Below are 20,725 nucleotides of genomic sequence, written 5' to 3'. Positions count from 1 at the left end.
CGGGGAATTACTCAGCTACAGTTTCTGACACTGCTTCTGAAACTTCAGACTAATGCTTATCGAGAAAAATACAGCCACGTGTTCCACAGCCTCACAGTACAGGTGAGCACGGATTACTTGCCTCTGCAAACAGGAGTTAGTTCATTCCCAGATTGCAAATGTGGCAATAAATTAATTAGTGTCAGCTAAATATTTTACTAGCATTTATGTCTGTTCATACATCAAAAATGATTGCAGACACCCAGCATCAGCACATTTTTATTGATCCATAACTGTTCCTTTCTTGCCCAGCCGAAAACCGCCCGGGAGTTGTCACTGCCAAGTGACAACAGCCAAGTGACCCCGCAAGAGGAGGCACAGACACCTGGCCAAAGCAGGCGGATCGCGGGCTAGTTGTTTCCGGCTGTTTGTAAATTTCCTCAGTGCTTCTCAAATTTTGCCACACTTCCTGACTTCGGTGTTCATGGGACGCCGCGGGGCGCTTCACCTCGCAAGTGCTCCGCGACTGCGCTTATCTGGGCACGGCAAGGAGCAGGAGGAGCGGCGGGCGCGCACAGGTGCGGACGGCAAGGCCCCAGAGGAGGAGGGGAGCGGGACAACTCTTCACCGCCACCTCGGGCGGGGTCCTGGGAGGAGCGGGGGCGCAGCCGGGACCCGCTCCGCCCCTCTCTACCCTTCCCTTCCCCTCCCCTCCCCTCCCCTCGGCGCCGGCCCGGCCCCTCCCCGCCCCTCGCCCAGCGAAGGGGCCGCGGCCGGGGCGGCCCTCCCGCACCCGCGGCGCTGGCCCGGCCAACAAAGGGGGCGCCGGGGCCGAGGGAGGGGCCGCCGCAGGGCCGGGCCGCGAGGGGCGGGGAACAAGGGGGAGGAGAAGGGGAAGGGCGGACGGCGGCGGCGGCTCCTCGCGCAGAAAGTTGTGGGTCCGCCAGCGCAGCTCCGCGGGAGTCGCTGCCGGGGGACGGAGTGCGAGGAGGAGCCGGGCTGCGCCGCGGGGCAGAGCGGCCCCTCCCGCCGCCGCGCCCGAGGGTGAGTGGCGGCCCAGGAGAGTTGCTGTCGGCGGCTGCCCCGGCAGCTCTGGGAGCGGGGCAGCTCTGCGGGCAGGCGGCGGCACCGGGAGGGGCTCGGCGGGGAAAGTTTGTTCCCCGGCTCCGGTAACGCCGCGGGGCGGGGGTCAGCGCCCGTGGCGGGCGCACCTGCGGGCGGGACGGAGCGGCCGCGGGGAGCCGGGGCGAGGAGCGGCTCCTCCGTAGGGGTGCTCGAGGGCGGCGGCGCCGCTGCTGCGGCCGCGCATCCCGCGGGGAGGAGGTGCCGGCACGCCCGGCCGGCTGCCGGGTCAAAATCCCCGCCGGGGGAGCGGGGGCGGCGGCCGCTCTGCCGGGGCGGCCGGGCGGGGGCGGCCGTGCCCAGGGCCTGCCCCGCGGAGCTCCGCTTCCCCCACCCGGGAGAGGGGCTGCGTGGCTTCTCCCACACGTGGCTGTCGCGCCCTGGGCCGGCCGGGGCAGCGCGCCTGCCCGTACCCTGTGCCGCTGGCACTCGGGAGCGGAGCTCCCTCGCTGTGCCACCCCTGGAGCGGGGCTGTCCCCTCCGTGCCAGCCGGGTGACCCGTGGTGGCGGTGGTGTGGCGGCGAGGGCCGTGTCCTGCCCCTCTGGGGACGGGACGCCCTGTAGCCCAAGGGTGAGTGAAGCCTGGCTTTGGCGGCTGAGGATTTAGCTGTGCTGCTGCACCTTCAGGGGCATCCCACTTTCTAAATGCCACCGTAAGGTGTCCCGCTGCAGGGGCACAGCGAGGGGCAGGTCGCTGCCCCGCGACTCGCGTGGGCATGGCCAGCAAGCCTCGATCCCTCCCATCGCACGGGAGTCACACCTGGCATAGCCCCTGGAGTCATCCTGTCCTTCTGCTCCTGTGCTGTAGGTGCTGAGCCGTGGCCCTCCATGGGAGCCTTTTCCCAGCGGATTTAGGCGCCGCCCGTGGCACACCGCAGCCCACGAGCATGGCCCGTGTCTCCGAGCAGGAGGAAGGACCTGGCGGGGGACACAGCGAGTTCAGCGACATCATCAAGTCCAGATCAGGTAAACTGTCGAGGGGAACGGTGTTTTCCTCTTTTCTCCTCTACCCATAGCTTCTGATATAAGCTGACATTTTAAAACAGCACCTTTGTCCAGCGGTTTTTTTTGGGCATATATTGGTTGTACAGCTAGTGACTGAGGCTGTTCATGCAGCTCACCTACTGTTCCTGAGTAATAGTAATTGTAGAACTCAGGGTTTTTGTTTTGGGTTTTTTGCCAGTATTAGTCAAGTCTGTTTGTTTGGGATACACCTCTGGCATCATAATTACCTCTACTTTTGTAAATAGCCATGTGCTTAAAGTGCTCTTATGCAACCTAGTGTTGGTGGCTTTCATGTTTATTCTCAGGCACTGAAAATGGCAACTGTGGCTGCAACATTGTACCTCCTGGAAGTGCATCGCGGTAGTACTCATGCAGTAAATTAATGTGCTTCCTCCTTAATGTAAAACAGTTGTCTAAGGCTACTCACTCAGGCATTTCCTCCAGCAAAACATTCGTGTAACAGATCTGAAGGTTGTTAGGAAAATGTGGATTTTGTTTGGTTGTAGTGTGTTGGGGTCTCCTGAGGCTCTGATGGATGTTGGGATGAGCAGTGAAGTACTGTCACTTTAGCAGGGGGAGAACAGAGGTTTTGGAGGGACAGCTGAGAGTTGTTTAAACCTTGGTAGAAATTTGTGCTCCATTCAGAGACTGGATGCTGGACTCCTCAGCCTCACAGTCTCAGGCTGTGCATTTCTTACATGCAAAATGCTCCTGTTATCAAAGGTTTTCCTGTGATATCTAGCAAACCTAGCAGTGGTTTGATTTTTTTTTTTTAGTTTGCCACATGTTAAAAACTTTAGGTCTTCGGTTGGTTGTGATTTGATATGTCAGATTACATAGGATGTGGGTTTGATCTGGATCCCATTGGTGTTTGAATTGTTTGTTTCTTAGACCTTCACTTTCTGAGTCTTTCTCTTCTGGAAGAGCAGTTTATGAAGCAGATGCTTGTGGGTTTTGAATTTTGGATTCTGTAGAGTTTTTTGTTTTCTGCTGTTACTCTGGACATAATTTCATTTGATTGTAAGCATATAGTCAGTATCTTTATGGGCTTTGAGTGTGGGGATATACTTGCAGACTGCATGTATGTAAGTACTACAGTTTCATAAGGTGTGTGAGGAAACATGGATGTATTGGAGGTTTTTTATGAATGAACAAATTGTACAGTAAGTTCTGTTGTTTTGGTTGGGGCAGCTGATTGTAAATTTCCTGTTACAACCATGTTGAATTTCTTCAGTGGAATGAGAAAGTGCTGTTAATTTGAATACAGGGCTAAAAGACTTGTGCATTAATTTAAAAATAGTGAGTGATGACTGATCTTAAATAATTATTTGCTAATTACTGTGCTGGTTAGGATCTGGATGTGTGATTTCTCCAAACAAATTACTGTACTACTGTAGTTCAGATCTGAACCATTGACTACAAGTAACTTGCATGAGGGTTTTCCTAATGAAAGGACTGAAGTTTCCTGAAGCCCAGGTGACAGCAAATTGTCAGGACTGAGGAGAAGAATTAGATATTATGGAAAGAGAATGCTAATTTCGATGCTTAGAAAGGAAAACTGAGGGTTTTTTTTCTGGGAAGATTTCTCCAGCATGAAATGCTGTTCAGTCTAAATGACTTGAAATACAGTAGAAGTGTTATAACTTACTAATATTTGGGGTAGCTAAGGCCTCTGCAAGGCTTTTGAGACTCAAGAGATCAGAAAAAGACAATCATTTGCTGTCACAGAAAATAGGCTGCCCTGTTTCTTGTTGCTCTGTAAGTTCATAGCACCAGTGATGTGGGAAGTCTCTTAACACTTTGGTTAGGGAGCAAATGTGCACTGAATATTTTCACTGAATAAATAAAATACAAAAACCACAGTGGGTGAAAAACTCTCTACATTATTTAATATGTGATCAAGTTATTAAATATGTCATAATATTTGTGAGTGTGTATTCTTCCTATGCATTTTTAAATAAGCACACTGAAAACAGTTTACTCTGTTCTTGTAAATAAAAGAAGATAGATGTATAATGTCCTGTGTAAAGATCACTTTCTCTGTGTTCTCCTGGGCAATTCTGTTTGTCTATTTCAATGTTTGTCTTCATCTCTTCTGAACAGATCACCAAGCTGTCAGGATATTGTGGTTATTTAAAACCATTCACGTTCTAGAAGTGATGTTTAAGATCTATGGCTGAGTCTTTTTTGTTGTTTGTCTTGTAACAACTTGGAAGGAAATTATAATTTGAAATGCCAGAATCTTTCTGGGTCAGACCTTAACAAAGAGTGGTACTAGTAAAAATGTTTCTAAATGTTTTGATACAAATGTAAACTTTAGTCTTTAGCAGCTGTCAACTGAATGTATTGTCTTTTTTGTAGTCATTGCTGCTTCAGTTATCTTGCTTTCTAAACCTGTGAAGCTGTGAAGCAGCTAGAAAGCCTTAAAGGTGGCACTGTCAGTGCAGGCAGTGTGTTGGTTATTGAGCTTTGATCTAAAATCACTCTTATGAGACTGTATTAAGACACATAAAGTTTTACACCTGCTCAGGGCTGTGTGGGGCCCATCTATGCTTGTTTTTATTAGAACAAGCTATGTAATTTTTTCTTAGACTTGTAATTGGGAAGCTGCCAGTGTGCCACATGAAGGATTTAGGAGAACTGCAGAAAATCATGATTTCTCTATAGACCAGTCAAAATAAATTAACAGGATTTCCATTTGTCACTTTTACAAAACAAAAGAAAAAAAAGGGGGGGGGGTTGCCATAGGATTTCACAGATGGGAAAAAGTAATTTTGCAAGTATCTCATTTGTTCTTTGCTCTCAAACTAAGAGGATGAAGGATAAAACACTTTAAATGGGCATCTCTGTATCTTATTGATCATATTGGAAACACTTTTTCCTTCAGTGGTCAACAAAGAAACTTTATATGAATGTGCTATAATCTGTTACAAGTGATAAGTACTGATTTTTTTCCAGAGCAGAGATTTTCTATGCCCTTAATGTCACTTCTGTGACTTGGGATGAAAGAAAAGAGACTTTTCCCTGTTGTCCAATTAGTATTTATTGTTTTCTGCTTTGGATATGGCTGTTCTCTAAGTCTGTTAGTACTGATCTACATGTAACTACAGGTTATCTTTGAAGAGACCTCTTCTGCACTTAGAATAGTATTTGATGGTGACCAAAGCTGCCTAAAAAATAACTTTTGGTTATTGAGTTTGTAAAGGAAGGTGCTTTTTTTCTCAGAAACACCAGTGATCTGTTTGCCTCCCTTCTTTCTGTACCAGTGGTGGATGCTGATGGCTGAGTGGTGTTCAGTGAGTAGGATGCTTGTTCCTGGATGGTTACGCTAGGTTTATATATTTATAATTTGTATTATTTAGCATTATTACCCTGTACTATGCCGTGTGTCTGTATAATGGCAGTTTTGCTTTGTATTAACTTACCTGTAGTATGAAGTAGTGTATGTGGAGCTGATTTATATCTTTGAAAGGCCTCTTGTGCAGATAGGTGAGCTTTCCTCATTGCTTTCGGGAAGGAATGCTGTGGGATGATTGCCTTACAGTGGTGAAAACAGTGCTGTCATCACGGGCTTGAAAAACAGATGAGTCTTTGCTATGATTAATTATGGAAAAAAGACAAACTCACTTAAAATCTGTCATGGGAGCTTGGAATGGTAATATATAATTAAACAGTAAGACATAGCAGGAAAAACATTTTTAGAAGATTGTGCCTCTGGTGCATTTTAAGATATGGGCTCTCTCTAAATTGAAGGGAACTTAATTCTCCTCAAATATATTTGACTGAAAGACTGCTTTGAGAAATTGTAACTTAGTTTTGGACTTTTGGGGCAAGGCTTATTCTGAGAACTGCTGCTGTTGTCTGTCTGTCCTCTTGCCCTCTGAAGCAACGTTTATTTGGCTGGCAGACGCCTTGCTCCTGGGGAGCTCCTGGGGTCTCGCTGCCCTGTGATGCCACAGGCTGCCCTTGGAACCAGTTCCTTTAGTTGTGTCTCTCACTGCCAGATAACCACGGGCCAAATGTGCTGCTTCTCCTTTTCCATTTTGGCTCTATATCTGGCTCTTCCATTTTGGTGTGAAACTGTCAGGAGTTGTCACAGTTGCATGTGGATTCTTAGGATTCTGCCAAGTGGATGCAGAGTTGGTGTAGCCAGATTTGCACTGTGTGAACTCTTCAGGGACATTTGTGCAGATAGGGTGTTAAAGATGAGTGACAAACTTGCTCTCCTTGTTTCTAGCCACTGAAATGATTTAAGCCTTTGGGTTACTGTGGCCTGGCTTCTTTCTGTCAACAGTGCAGCTTCCTTTTCTTGGGCTGTCTGGTGGGGACAGATCGGATGCTGCAGTGAAGACAGTTCTGGGGTATTGCCTAGCATTTATGAAATGACAGATATAGAAGTACCAGGCTGGTTTCTTCTAGCATCTTGATTGGTAGGTGAAGAAATAACATATGCTGCTCCGTGTGTTTGAAGCACGACTCTGCCTTGGAATAGAAATTGAGGCTCCTCAGGGAGGGGAAAAAACCCAACCCAAAACCCAAACCATAAAAGCAGCCCATTGATTTGCATGTGCTCTGCCAGGAAAGGAGGATGCAACCCTGAGCAAGAGCTGCTGCGTGAGGCACTGTGTGTAGTGTGTTAAGTGTTTCTAAAGAGGTCTAAAAGCTGATGTGGGGAGGGGCTGCTGCTGTGGGAACCCCTCACTGATGGGGATCCCGTGGAGGAGGGGTGCCTAGGTGAGAGGCAAACTAGGGGCAATGTGGGGTTCCTTTCCACACCTTCCCCAGTGCCCTTTGGAGGATGGTCCCCCCCCTTCTCCCCTCAGGTCTGGGGAAAGAAGGAAGATTCTCATACAGGAGCATGAAAATATTTATCGTGTGCTCACAGCATTGGGCAGCTTAGCAGAGAATTCGCTGGGCTATGTTAACACCTCTGAATAACTGGTCCTAATTTTGATTTTCCCCTGGACTGTTTCTCCTAGCAGAATCACTTGTCCATGGTGTGTGTTGGGGTTGATTCTTGTGAGCAGGTTAGAGTAGGGAAGTGCTGTTATTACAATGGTTTGAATACAAATAGGGAATAGGTACATCAGTGTAGGCATGGAAGGGGAAGAGCACGTGGGCTTGAGCTGAACTGATGTTGTTTTAGGACAGTGTATCTGCTCTGCTGCCAGGTAGCAGTGTGGATTGGTGTGCTCAGAGCCTGCATGATCTGCTTTTCAAGTGTTGCATGGTATCCCTCCTTCAAAGGAAAATGCACGATTAGAAAAACACAGCTGATTCCACTTATCTTGCAAACTGAGGCACTCCTAGTATGAAGTTGTGGAGAACTGCATTTATTTGGATGCCTTACTAACAGTCTGAAGAATGAATAACAGGGTTTAAACATTATGAGATGGGAGGGAGGAGTTTCAATGTCTGACTCCTTATTGTGTTGATGATAGAATAAGTTATAGTGCCCTGTTTTATGTCTTTCTCCCCACCCCCAGTGTGTTCTGGGGATGCAGCTGAGCTGTAATTTCAGAAAGTGACAGTATATTCTCAGAAGAAAGCTGGGAGTTTTAAAGGTAGCAACAGAAATGACAGCCTAAGGAAATAGAACAGTCCATTGGAGCATGTGGGTGTGACAGAAGCAATGGCAGGGCTCTGTTGCAAGCTTTAGTTTTGAGAATGAGGCAAGGAACTACTGATTTGTAAATGTACCCAGCTGCAAAGTGAGTGAAATGTGGGTCATTGAGAAGGAGGACTCAAACTGCCATTTATTTATTTATTAGGATATGATGTCTCTGAGCTTTTTCTTTGAAAAGATATCCACCTGATACTGCCTTGGACAGAATAAAAGGAGGAAGTTTGATTATTGGCCCTCAGTTGGGCTCAGCCCTGAGTGAAGCCAAAAAGAGAAATTCACTGAAATTCAAGCACTTAGAGCTATGTTTTGTTGTCACTGATCTATGGGACCAGCAGGTAGGGGCTGGTACAGGGTCAGTGCCCCTGACTCAAGGTGCATATCCTAGCAGCTGAGGGACACTGACATTGGCACTGGTGCTTGCAAGGCTGGGCCAGGGCTGGGAGCTGGTTGTCAGTGGGGAGGCTACTGGAAGATGGTCAGCTCTAACAGAGGGTGTGGGCAGTTCCAGGTCCTTCAGCCAAGGGCAGGGTTGAGTTTGGGTGTGGTTTGGGCTGCATCTTCCCTCTGGTGGCCTGACCAGCTCTGGGTGAGAGCTGCAGCCGTGCAGAGGAGGCTGGTTATCAGTGGGTACATATACAGCTGTGGCAGTGACTTGGTGAAGGTTTCTTTTAGAAATATGTTCACTCTTTAATAAAATGCATTTTTAGGTATTCATTCATCTGTTGAGTGCATGGGACAGATGCACCATCAACCATGTCGAGATGCCAGAGAGGAATAATTGCTTCAGTACAGTACACTGAGAGTACTGAGAGTTGTTAACTGAGAGTAGCTTAATTGTAGTTCCTCCTGTGCTGGGGAAGCATTCTCTAGCAGCCTAGCATCTTTTCAGGTGAGCAGATCTTCTGCTGGATATGGAAGAAGTGGTGAAGAGCTGTTGAGTCTCTGTCTGGTGGGATATGGTGATTGTGTGTTTCAGTACAAGACCAACTTCTGTCTCAAAAGCACAGGATGCATGGTGGGAGGACAGGATCTGGCTATGTGACAGAGATTAGATATGTATTCTTAAGGTTATTTTGATGACCAGTATAGGGAATGTACAGCAGTACTTTTCAGCCATAAATTGATAAGTAAGTTCTTTTCTGGACTTCAACATCACCTTGTTATAAACGAAGAGGACCTAGCGTCCAAAAATGTAAAGATTTTGTAGTGTAATTAGATAAACACATGAGGACAGTCAACAGCTTATGCATTTAGTTGTGGAGAAACATGCAATTTAAGCCATGAAAGAACATGCTTTGATGGGTCTATGTAATTCATTCCACAAATAACTTCAGCTAGTTCCCATGTACTCTGCTTTTATTTCCTAGCATTGAAATGTGGTTTTTTGCCTCCTACAACCCCCCAGTTTAGATCATGGCAGAGGACCAAAGATAGAATATGCTGCTAAAATGTTATGTTACAAATTATTGATGAGAGAAAAGTGGTATGATGGTTAAATTCTGAAATGTTTTGCCAGCTATTTTTATTCTTAATTTACCACATTATCCTGGATGAGCAAAGAGCAGCAGTCTGTGTATGAAGAACAATGGGAATTTATTTGAGCATTTTATGGGAGGACACTGGGAATAGAGCGAAGCCTTTTGGTTTCTGTGTTGTTTTAATAGTTATTTTATAAAATATGATTGTATTAACCAAAGAGAATAAATAAAGTAATAGTTAAATGCCAGCAGACCAAAGCCTTTCTGTTCCTTCTTTCCAGGCTTTTACTTCTGTTACAGCTTTATAATGAACAACAGCTATGGTCAGCATAAATTGTTTCCAGAGAGAGTTCATCACCCTTATTTTCCTAGTTTCTACATGTACATCTTGTTCTTGGATGAGACTTCTTGTGGAAATTCACAGGAACATATTGTGTTAACACAATGTATCTTTCAGCTTCCACAGTCTTTTGTCAAGAAAGTCTAGTGGTGTCCTTCTGAATATGGTTTTGTTCTCTCTGGAACAGTGATGTGTAATTGCTTTGCTCTGAGTGCTTTTCCTCTATGCTTGGGAATTTTTCTCTTGGACCTGTCTGTTGTGCCCAATTTAGAACTTGGTTTGATTTATTGAGCTTTAAGAAAAATAATTTTCTTACCTTAGTTAACACTAGAGGTTATTAAGTTTAATCAGAGAGTTAATAAAGTATTTACTCTGGTCTTTGTACTCAAAAACTACATTTACACACTTTGTAATCTGTGCAGAGGAGTGCTCGGACAGTGTCACTTGCACAGTGTCCAGGCACTTGCTGATGAGGATGCTGTGTTTCACTGGCACACTGAGATTGGGAGCATTGAGCTAATTCAGGAAAAAAAGGACATTTTTAAAGAAACACCCACCCCTGCCAACCACCATTCTGGTTTCACCAGACATTTGAAGATTTATTAAAATTCTGAAACATACTTTTGGAAGATTACATTGTTATCTTGACAGGGCAAATTAAATGTTGACGATTGTATTAATGTGGAAGTGGTTTTATACTTAAGTGCACAATCACTATGTTCAAAATGGAAAAGGAGAACGGGAAGGGAAGAGTTCAAATGGAGTTTTGTCCATTGTCAGACATCATACTATTCTGTGTTGGAATTATTTTTATTTTCAAGGCTATTGAAACCCAGTTCAAGTTCATTATTTGCCCTCTGAGTGTTAACTGGAAGTTCCTTGGTTACAGGGGAATCAGTACTGGAAGAAAGGAGATTGAAAGAACTCTGCTATTCATAATTTTAGTGAAGTGTTTTACAGTGTCCATAGATGTCAGGCTCCTACCCTGATGTTCTTCACTGCTGGCTGCTCCAGATCCCTGTTGCTCTCTTCTTTCCCCTCCCTGGTGAAGAGCAGCATGTTAAATATGGAGGTCAAGTTTTTGCAAGTATAGTCCAGTGCTTGCAAGAGGCTTCCAATGCCCAGGTGCATCATACCACTACTTGGAAAACTTGTTTCCATGTATATGCTTTTCTTGTACTTTCTTATCCAAAACACTCCAGCCTAGATCAGTCAAGGCTTAGAGAGCTGTTGAGATGCAGGGATAGAGTGACTGCTGCATCAGCCACAGTGGTGTCTGTTACTTCAGTCCTCCTGCAGAGAGAGCCTCTCCTTGACTGACACCTCTGCAGAGTTTAACAAAGGCCCTTTTATGCCTGAAGGATTAACACACTGTTTTCAACTTTCTTACACATCATAGCGGGAGGGAGCATGAGAACCTGCATGAAGACTCAGGACTGAATTCTTGGGGTTGGTTTTAGATCCTTCTCTGGAGAGAAGTGAGGCATGGACCTGAGAAACCAAATTTTAGATTTTTTTTTTAAATCAAAAGTAGCTGTTTAGAAAGGCTTTTCTTTACGGTATAATGAAGTAAATGGTTGCTAAAACTTGGGAGACTTGAAGTTGATGGATTCCATGTAAACTGTATTTTGTTGTTCATATTTATTTTAAGAGTAGAAATAATTTCTATACTCGAATGTTAAGGTTGTCTTCCAAATCTTTAAGCTAAGAATTTCCTGACTGAGACCTTCTCTACCTGTAATCGGCTGGAGTGAGTTTTCTGTCACTACATGGTAACTTCCCTTTCTCAGCAGACAGTGTTAAATATTTCATCATTGGTAAAAGATAGTAGTTACTTTGCTTACATAGTGACTAACAGTGTTGGGTGTGTTCATCTCCTTGAAGAAAACAGGCTGAACCTTTTCTGACTTTGAAAAACAAACAGACTAAGTCTGATCAAAAACTCCTAAACTCTCTGGTTTATGAGATCAGTTATTTTTGAGCAAGGTGCTCAGCAGGGTTGTGGTGTGACAGCTCTTTGTGTGTTGTAGGGTACCTTACCTAAAGAAAAGGAAGTGTGTTCACTCAAGCATTTTTCCTTCCCTTAGGTAAGGGTGTGTGCAATAGGATGAAAGAACAATACCTGGCCTTGCAAAATGGGTTGGTTTTGGAGGATGATTAACCCTTGCTTGTTTCTCCCTCTTTGAGCAACATTGAAATTAATGCCAGGAGTGCAGTGGTAAAGGTGGAATCCCATGGTCATGAATGTCTGAGGCATCAAATGGGACAGTGTGTTGATGGTAACATGCCTTTTTCATCTGTCACACTGTATAAATTACAGTCCTGAAAATAGATGGAACAAACTGGAAAAGTGTGTACTGAACTGAAGCAAACTCTGTGCTTATCTGTCTCCTGTTAGCCCTAGTGGTGGTCTACTATCACCTGTGAGACTGGGATATTTTACTTCTCAAATTGAGACTTCATTTTATAAAGATAAAATATATTAGCCTGCTGTCAGTCTGAGCGTATAAACTTGCCTCAATGTATATTGCTGGTTTGGCTGGCAGAATCTGGGGTTGGAAGAAGATGCTTTGGAGCATTTAACTGGATTTAAAATATGGGATCTTGAGTCGGAAGAGATGCCTGTGTTAGAAGGGTTTTGTGGCACATACAATCCAGGGGTGCATGTAAAATATGCACATAAAATGCAACATAGAATGGTCAGCTGGGCTGGTTTACTGCCAGGGTGACTCTGTGCTCGCTGGAGACATTGATTTATTATTATTTGTCTTTGGGGATGATTTGTGGCTGAATGAATAATATTTAAAAATAGATGTCCTGTTCAATTCCAAGTATAAGGCTAATACTTTTTGAACATGTTATGCGGTTAAAAATAATTATCCAAAATAAACTAAAAGGCCCTAAGCCTTTCTGAAAAACATATTTGTGTTCTTTCCAGAAGTTGTTTTTATTTTGGTTTTTTTTTTTTTTTTGTGTGCATGTTTTGTTACTCCCTTTACCTTGTACAACTTCATGGTTTTTCTCCCAGTTGAAGGAAGACTGCAGTGATTGATTGGATGTGTTGTAGAGTGTATGGGGAAAGAGCAAAAGAGGTGGAGATACCTTGCACCTCCCCCACCCCTTGCTGTCATCTTGGTATGAGGGAAGGGTAAAGGGATGAATGTGGCAGTGCTGGTTCCCACTGCCCTGGGCCATGTCCTGATGTGTGGCGGGGCTGTGTGCTGACACCTGAGGCCCCTGTGCTTCTGTTTTTCAGGCAGCATCTCCTCTGTGCTATGAACAGAAGGCAATTAGAGACAGTCTGAAAATCTAGTGAAACAGGTGGAAAATGTCGTACTCTTTTTTTTGTTGCTGGACTCTGTTGCCTCCTTGGCTTCACCTTCCTGTCTTGGCAGGTATTTGCAGGGAAAAAAGGAATCCTCAAGGATTTAGCTGCTGTTTTAGATCATCTTCACAGAAGATAACTCCAGTGAAGTCAGAATTGTTTGCAGAGGTCTGTCTGTGGTGGAGCTGTGTGCTGGGGTGCTGGCACAGACAGACTGCATGGCTGTCAGCATCTGCCTGCTGTGCAAGCACCTGCTTCCTGGCCTGGTCCCTGGCCACTGAGGCATGTGAAAAATGCACATCAAAAGGGGTCACCTTTTCCAAAAACTGGCTGGGGGTATATTTGGAGTTGTACCTGTTTCCTGCCACTGCCTCATAATTAGAGCCCTTGTGCCAGCTTGTCACTGTTGACAAGTTTCTGTCACTGTTCAAATTTTCGAAGGGTTCAAACTACTGACCTTTTCACTGAGCACCTGACTGCAGTGTAGGATGAGATGGGGCCCATTCCTGATGTATTGCACAGAGAGAAGGTGTACCAGGAAGTGAGTGAGGGGCCAGAGAGCATTGAGGGCATTTTGTAATAAATTAGGGAAGTCCCAAAACTTTCTGGGCCAGGGTGTTTGTGTTTGCATGTGTTTCTGCCCTGGATAGGTGCTGCTCAATGATCATGTCCAAAGATGTAGGCCAAAAAGAGGAATTTAGTGGTGGACTTGGCAGTGCTAGTTTAATGGTTGGATGACCTTAGAGTTCTCTTCCAACATAAATGATCTGATAATTCTGGAAAATACGCTGCTAAAAGATGCTGGTCTAAGTGGAAGAGCAAGCTTGCAGTAGAGTCTTGATTCCCACCCCTCTTCCAGGAGAAAGACATTTTAAGGACATTGAGTGCTGGAGAAAAGGAGAGTTGCTCTCCTTTTTCTTCTCCAGAATAAGGCAGCCACAACAAACGCCTCCATTGCCTGTACTGACCACCATCCAGCCCTGGTGATGGTTGCAAGGATGTAGTGTTATAATGATAAACAGCCATTGTATTGCAAGGGGGGCTGGCCAGCACACAGGGACAGTTCTGATACATTCCTTTTTAAAAAAACCCACTGCAGGAGAAAGAGCAATGTCATTGCTGTAGTTGTTTACCTGAAATGAGATAATAATCATGATACTTATGTTTGTGTCAGAGTCCAAATAGATGAGATGCTTAAAAAGGAGGACAGCTTAGGGCTGTATATAGAAGGGAAATACGTCACTACATAGATGTTGATGGACCCTTTGGCAGGAGACAGAGTCCATGTTTGCCTGGAAGAAATGTGGGGGATATGTCTGGGGAGCTATTCCCTTTATTTGCCTGGCGCAAGAGTGGGTGCTGTGCTGTGATGCTGGGTATGCACAGTGCAGAGTGTGCTAGCTCAGGGATGGTGGTGCTCTGGCATTGAGGTAACAAGTGTGCTTAGAGGGGAATTATGTAGGTTAAATGTCTTCTGGCTTTATGATCTCTGTGTTGTGTTCAATCATATCCTGAAGTGAACAATGCAGCGTGCTGTGGTTGGCCCCTTTGAGGTCTGGGCCCTGATTACTTCCTGGGTGAGGTTGCTATCCTTGGTGTTCCCAAATTCCCACAGGAATCTCATGCTATGTGCATTGTGTCAGTAAGTGCAGCTCTGCCCTGAAGAGGAATTTGAGTGTAGTATTTCTGCTCCAGGGCACTTTCACATTGCAGGAGCTCTTGAATTTTACAGGTACTTTAATGCTCTTACTGCTTCACTTGATGCTGCACCTGAAATAGAGGTTACTGGGTTAGGTCAGGGATCGCTCTAGCATGTAATGCCCCCTTCTGAGCCAGATACATTTTTGTGTAGTACCTGGTGGGTCCTATCGCTTGTGGTTTTATGTATAAGAACACAATTAAATGGTAATTTATTTTATGTGTTTTCAGCAAAATATCACATGTGATGTAGAGGTTTCTTTGCTTACTAAAAGGGCAAGGTGCCTTCAGAAGGGAGAAAACTAGTGTGAAAGCAGTGAGGGGTCCTGAAAGCTCTGACCTGTTGTAGGCATGTCAAATTTGATTTTACGCTGTCTCTTTGCAATGCAGTGTTGAAAAGGTCTTGAGCTGGTCTTCATCCTTAAAGGATTCAGTGTCCTTAGTGTAGTTGATTCAGTTTAGTTTTAGGTTTAATTCTGTGATTGACAGTAGAGTCCTCTCTGAAGTTGCCCAGATCTGTTGAATGGCCTTTAGAGGAAATGGAAATCTTTGGAGCTGGCTAGGAAAAATTAGTTCATGTTGTGTAATATATTCAGTGGAGAGTTTGGTTCCAGTGTGATTTGGGCAGAAAGAAAATGAAATCTCTAAATTTGCTGCTGGTTGTTGCCCTGGAAGTCCTGATGTATCCTTTCTTTCACAGTGCTTCCATGCTACTGTTGGGCAGAGGAAGCTGGGATGGAGCAGAAACCACTAGTCAGGTGGTAAAAATGGACTGTGTCTATATAATGTTCAAATAAAGTGCTAAGAAAAATGAAGACTGCTTATAAATGTTTTGCTGATTTATTTATTCCACGTTAGTTCTCACCTCCTTTTTTTGTAGCTTCTTATTTTGGTCATGCATTTTCTGGCTTTAACTTAAATTTGTTCCCATGTACTAAGAACTGTTGAAAGTGTAATGTTCAATTGAACTCCATTTTGCTGCCTGGGGAAAGAAGGAAGGGGTTAAAGAATATGAGTAACTGGGATACACTGCAATGCTGAAAGATGGTAATGTACTATAGTGATCATCTGAAACCAAATTTTATGTTGCCTAGAGAAGTGCAACCTGATTATGAAAGTATTCTTCATAATTTGTGTGGGTATGGTAAGGAGAAGAGAAATTGTGAAATTAAACTTGTTTCCTTCAGTTGGAAAACTGTTTTCTTATGGATTTGGGTCCTTATGCTCTCTAATCTGACAATTTTTTTCCCTTCGTACTGAAATGCACTCAATTGTTTTTATCCTAGTATGGAGGGCAGAAAGTAGAAAAAGGGGTTTTGTTCCTCCTAAGATATTCTGTGCCTGGTATTCTCATTGGTAGTAAGGTTCCTTTCATATTCTTCCAGCACTCAGAAAGGACCTTAACTTGCTATCCGATTAAAAACCTCTTGTGCTGCCAAAAAAAAATGTAAAAATGTAAAAGTTGGACACTCAACTCTCATCTACAATACACTAGAAAAAAGGAAATGCTATGTTCTTGGCACTCCCAAATTTAGCAGAGCCAAAAGGTTATCATCTGACAGAGTAGATGAATGGTAATTAAGATAACTGGTGTTACTGGAAGTCTTTAAAAAGCAATTAAATTAATTATGTTTGATCTTGGTGAGAATCTGTGGCTGTGAGTTGGATTTTGATCTGGATCTGTTGTCTGGGATGCAGTGTGGTGTAAGTAGGGGAAAAGTAATGTGTGTCAGTTGTGTGAGTTTATTTTAAACTGCTTTGTATCTGTATTGTGCTATACTTAATAGAGGCTGTGTTTTTTCCTTTTCTTTTTATCCCTCTCCTTTTTGGATGAATAAATTGAACTCAGATATAGTTTGGAATCTGCAAGGTGTCACAAAAGTCTTTTTGGAAAGACTGAGAAATTGTAAAATCTAATTGCAGTGAAAATTGGTGTGTGATCTAGAGCTTGCACCTTCTGTGTACGGTGTGTATAGTTAAAAGGGTTATAAATCCTCTTTTGCAGACAATTACTTTTAGACCTAAGTATTGAAGTAATGCAAAAAAAAACAGGAACAAAAGAGAATTTCTGGTTAAATTACTATTTTTTTTAACTAAGGCATCCTTGAAGTATCTTAATCAAGGGGAACCACATAAAAGTTTTACTACATAAAGAATTCCTTCCTTAACAGTCTTTACACATTTCCCCCACCCTCCTCCAATCCTGCAGGGCTTGGAATGGTGAGAGTACAGCTGAGGAGTGGGTGAGTCAGTTAGATCATGTCTTCCAGAATCATCCAGCTTGTTATAAATAATAACCTGTTGTTTATTTAAATCTCTGTAGTGTGAATAGGTAACCTGTTGCTCTAACAGTCAAGTGCAAATATAGTGCCCTACACTTTTTGCAAACTGGTCTAATTATATCTCAGTAATGAAGGGCAGTGTATTTCTTTGGTGAGAGGAATTCTTTGCTAGAACCTTACCAAGAGCTGATTCAGTAATTGTAATTTCCTTTTATAATAAATAGAACTAGTTAAATATGTTCTCTCAGCTCTAAATGATTTGTAAAGTTCTATTTCAAATTTCCTTTTGTAGAATAAAAAACTAAATTAAATATGAATAACCACATATTTAATTTTGAAGATTGTTTTAAATTCCTGTTCAAGTAAAAATATATGTGCAAAAGAGACTACTTTTGAAATTCCATCCTTAAGGAAAAAATATTTAATGTAAAACTACGTTAGATAAGGGTCCAAAATGTCACCTCAGCCTTGACTTCTTGCATCTCTTAAATGACAAAACTAGCCTCTTGAAATAGATGGAAAATGTGACCAAAACAGAATCTAATCTTCCTTGCTTTTTCCCCTTCATATCTACTTCTGCCTCACAGGCTGTTTCTATTTAGTGTAAAACAAATAGAAAATTCCCAAACTCATTTTACCTTTGCATTTGGTCATCAGCTGTGGAGGATGGGGTTGGATATCCTTAGGCTTGTTTAGCTTCCCTTCTTAGCTGAGATGTGGCATGATAATTTTTTCAGTGGTTTTGCCAGTATTTGAGGAATACATGAAGTAAAGCGTGGTCAGCTTTCTCTCTGTCCCCTTGCAATTATTGATATAGAAACTCATCCTGCCATGAATTTTTCAGGCCTGTCTTGGACTGTTGGGGTAAAAATGTGGAAGCAGTAGGCAAAGGAAACTTTATGCATTATGTACAAATAAACTTATGGGGTTCCTGCTTTGCTCTAGGCAGCTAAATATCAAAGGATGAAAGTGTACTGGAGTGACCAAGATGGCTTGTTTTTTTCTTGGGATTTTTTTTAACCTGTCTTTGTAGAACTTTGTTGCCTGGCCTTTCATTTCCACCCCAGGGCATTACTGTAGTGAGCTAAGTAAGCATGGAAGTGGCTATGTAGCTACAGAGGAGTGTGTTCCCTTCTGGCAGGTGTTCAAGAACATCTTTGAATATTTATATGGTGAATTAACACTGTAGTGTAGAAGAAGTTTGGCAGAAATTCTTGGAGGATCTTGCAAGTTGCTGCATGCAAAGTTAGTGGTTTCTTTGCAAAAGCACATATTGAAAAAACCCCAAATGGCACTTCTAAAATGTGCTGAGTAAGGGTGCCAAGAGTTGTATCTGGCAATATGTGATTTTTGCAAAGGCATCTTGTTTTGGATTGTCATTTATTCAATGGAACCTTTATTTTAAAAATTGCTTATGCAGGGGAAAAGCTTTGTACCTCCTCTAATGGGTATCTAAATTTTACTAAAATTTGTGTAATTGAATTATGGACAACTTATTACAGATTTTTCATAAATTGCAAGTTGACCTCGGGTTTGATAAATCTGCTGGTCGTTCTCAGTTGTTATTAGCATTGATGTGCTGTAGAAGGAAATGTTCTCATTGTTCAGTTGAAGGGAAATTCTTAATTTCATGGAGAGATGGAAGAGTGCTTGCTTCCTTTCCTCCATTTTTCCAAGCTGTTTTTTTCTTTTAAAATGGCCTTGTTCTTTGGTAGCAACCTGAAGAACAAGGAAGGCGACCTTGTGTGGGGGATGAGGAATTTGTAGGAATTTGATAAATTTAGAAGAGCGGTGGAGACCTTAAACATCAGAATAACCAGGCTGGTTTAGAAATTGCTCTATTTATAGCAGCTGTGGCATTACCAGGGAGAATTCTTCAACTGGGTTTGGGCAGAGTAATTTCAGTTTAGCATTCACCTCAGCTCCTCCATGCAGGGGTCACACCTGACCCACTGCTCCGCCCACCACAGGATGTGTTGCAGGTAGCTCATGGGCACAGCGGTGGGCTCTGTGAGGTGTCAGTGCACTACATAAGGTGAGGGAGAAAGTGTTCATGGGGATGTGATCATGTGGGAAGATAAGGCTAAACTTAACCATCTGCAGGCAATTAAAATTCATGACAGAAGGTCAGGATATTATACTCTCTGCCAGTCACTTCTTCATTAACTAGACTTATGCAAATATAACATGGTCTGTTAAAATTTAACCCCAAGAGATGGCTTCTAGCAACAGAATCAGTATTGATGCATAGAAGTAGGGAGTAGGTGGAAATGCTGAAATACTGTAGACACCTCTTTCAGCTTAGTATAAAAGCACAGTGGCTGAGAAAAAGGCAGTTTCTGCACATAACACACACAGTATTTAGGTAGCAGTTATGTCTAGTAGATATTGGTTGATGGAACTGTCTGATACACACTGTGTCCTTGTAGTGTGTTTTTAAATTCTTGCTAATGAATTTAGATCCCCTCTACTATTTAAGATTACCCTTGATTTCTCTTGTAGCTAAATCTAATCTAAGTACTGTATTTCAGCATGGCTAGGTTTTGTGTGGTTTTGGTTTTTTTTATGCTTAGGTGTGCTATTCATCTGTCCCTCTGCTACTTTGTCCTTCATTTTCCCTAGTAATTTCCTTCTTGCTATTTCTGTTGAGAGATGGCAAGAGTAAAGAAACAGCTAAAACTTCCCAGGCGTTTAGTTTTCCTGAACTTGGTTCCCAGTACTGGTGTCTTGGTGGTGTTTCTTGAACCAGTGGAACCCTTTAGAAATCTTTGTTTCACTTGGGTGAAATTTGTCTGTAGTGGCAACTGCCTGTAATAGTTCATCTCTGCTGTTACCAGGTTGAGTGCTGTGTCTTAGGTTGGTTCAGTGAATGGCTGTGAATTTCAAAGGCTTAACGTTTTTCTTGTTTTTCAACTTGTATTCAGCTAACATCAGAGCCACCTTATCAAAGAGATCTTTTCTCCTCTTAGGGCAGGGTGTTCCTAAGGATGGATATGAAATTTCAAGTGGTAAAGACCTCTTAATACTACAGTTTTGGGTCACCATGTTATAATAGTAGCTATCAATTATTAAGTTATCTGTGGATGAGACCTGTTTATACTGCAGAACAGTGGGATTTTTTTTTCCCATTAATTTTACAGTTTTTCCTTCTTAATCAGAAGGAAAAACTGTAAAATGAGTCTCGTCTTTGTCATGCTTCAGCACTATTGATTGTCACAGATCTTGGGCTTGTCAGATGAACGTAACATTTGGGGTATCCGTGATTCAGATCTGTGCATTTTTTAGGGGAAATATCAAAAACATCCAGGAAGGTCAGCCTTGATCTTTAGCACTATAGCCTATTCTTCTTTAAGAAGACAAACAAATCGTAAAAGAAAACAAACAAAAAAGCTTACCCTGACTTCCTTTTCCTTTCTGTTTTCTCACTGCAGATGTGGAGTAATGCCTTCAAAGTTGAAAGAAGGTAGAGCTTTCAAAGATTAGTATGTTCCTGTACCTTGCTTTTTGTTATAACTAGTTAGGTAAGTGTCACTTGTGACTGATGTTGAGAGAAAGGCAACAAGATTTCTCCTGAGTGGCAGTAATGGCTCAAATAAAAGACTGAATACTAAATACGTTATCTGGGGATTAGCAAGGTGATTAGATGTAGCCACTGAGGTTATTGTAAGGGTTAGGGAATGGAAATTATAGAGTTCCAAGGGGAAAAAACCCCACTCTCTCTTGAAAAAAACACGTTTCATGAGTTTCAGCCCTCAGGGAAGGACAGATTTTCAACTGCTCCTGTTCCTCCCCCTCCCCCTCATAAAGTGAATGGTAAAGAAAATAGAAATGCAATTATGCACTTACTGGCTTGCCTGTTTCCTCCTGATA

At 43.0% G+C, this 20,725-nt stretch overlaps 1 protein-coding gene across 1 annotated transcript in view; it reads left to right on the top strand.

Moving 5' to 3' along the window:
* Window positions 1-850: 850 nt before the first annotated feature.
* Window positions 851-20,725, top strand: part of UTRN (utrophin) — a 341,981-nt gene continuing 322,106 nt past the window's right edge. Inside the window, exons 1-2 of the mRNA XM_058801643.1 lie at window positions 851-1,023; window positions 1,910-2,067. Coding sequence (XP_058657626.1) covers window positions 1,989-2,067 — 79 coding nt within the window. The 5' untranslated portion in view covers window positions 851-1,023; window positions 1,910-1,988. The remainder of the gene's footprint in view (window positions 1,024-1,909; window positions 2,068-20,725) is intronic.

The sequence above is a fragment of the Ammospiza caudacuta genome, chromosome 3 (genome assembly GCF_027887145.1).
Source record: "Ammospiza caudacuta isolate bAmmCau1 chromosome 3, bAmmCau1.pri, whole genome shotgun sequence".
Taxonomy (NCBI): domain Eukaryota; kingdom Metazoa; phylum Chordata; class Aves; order Passeriformes; family Passerellidae; genus Ammospiza; species Ammospiza caudacuta.
This window is presented reverse-complemented; position numbering and strand designations above follow the sequence as displayed.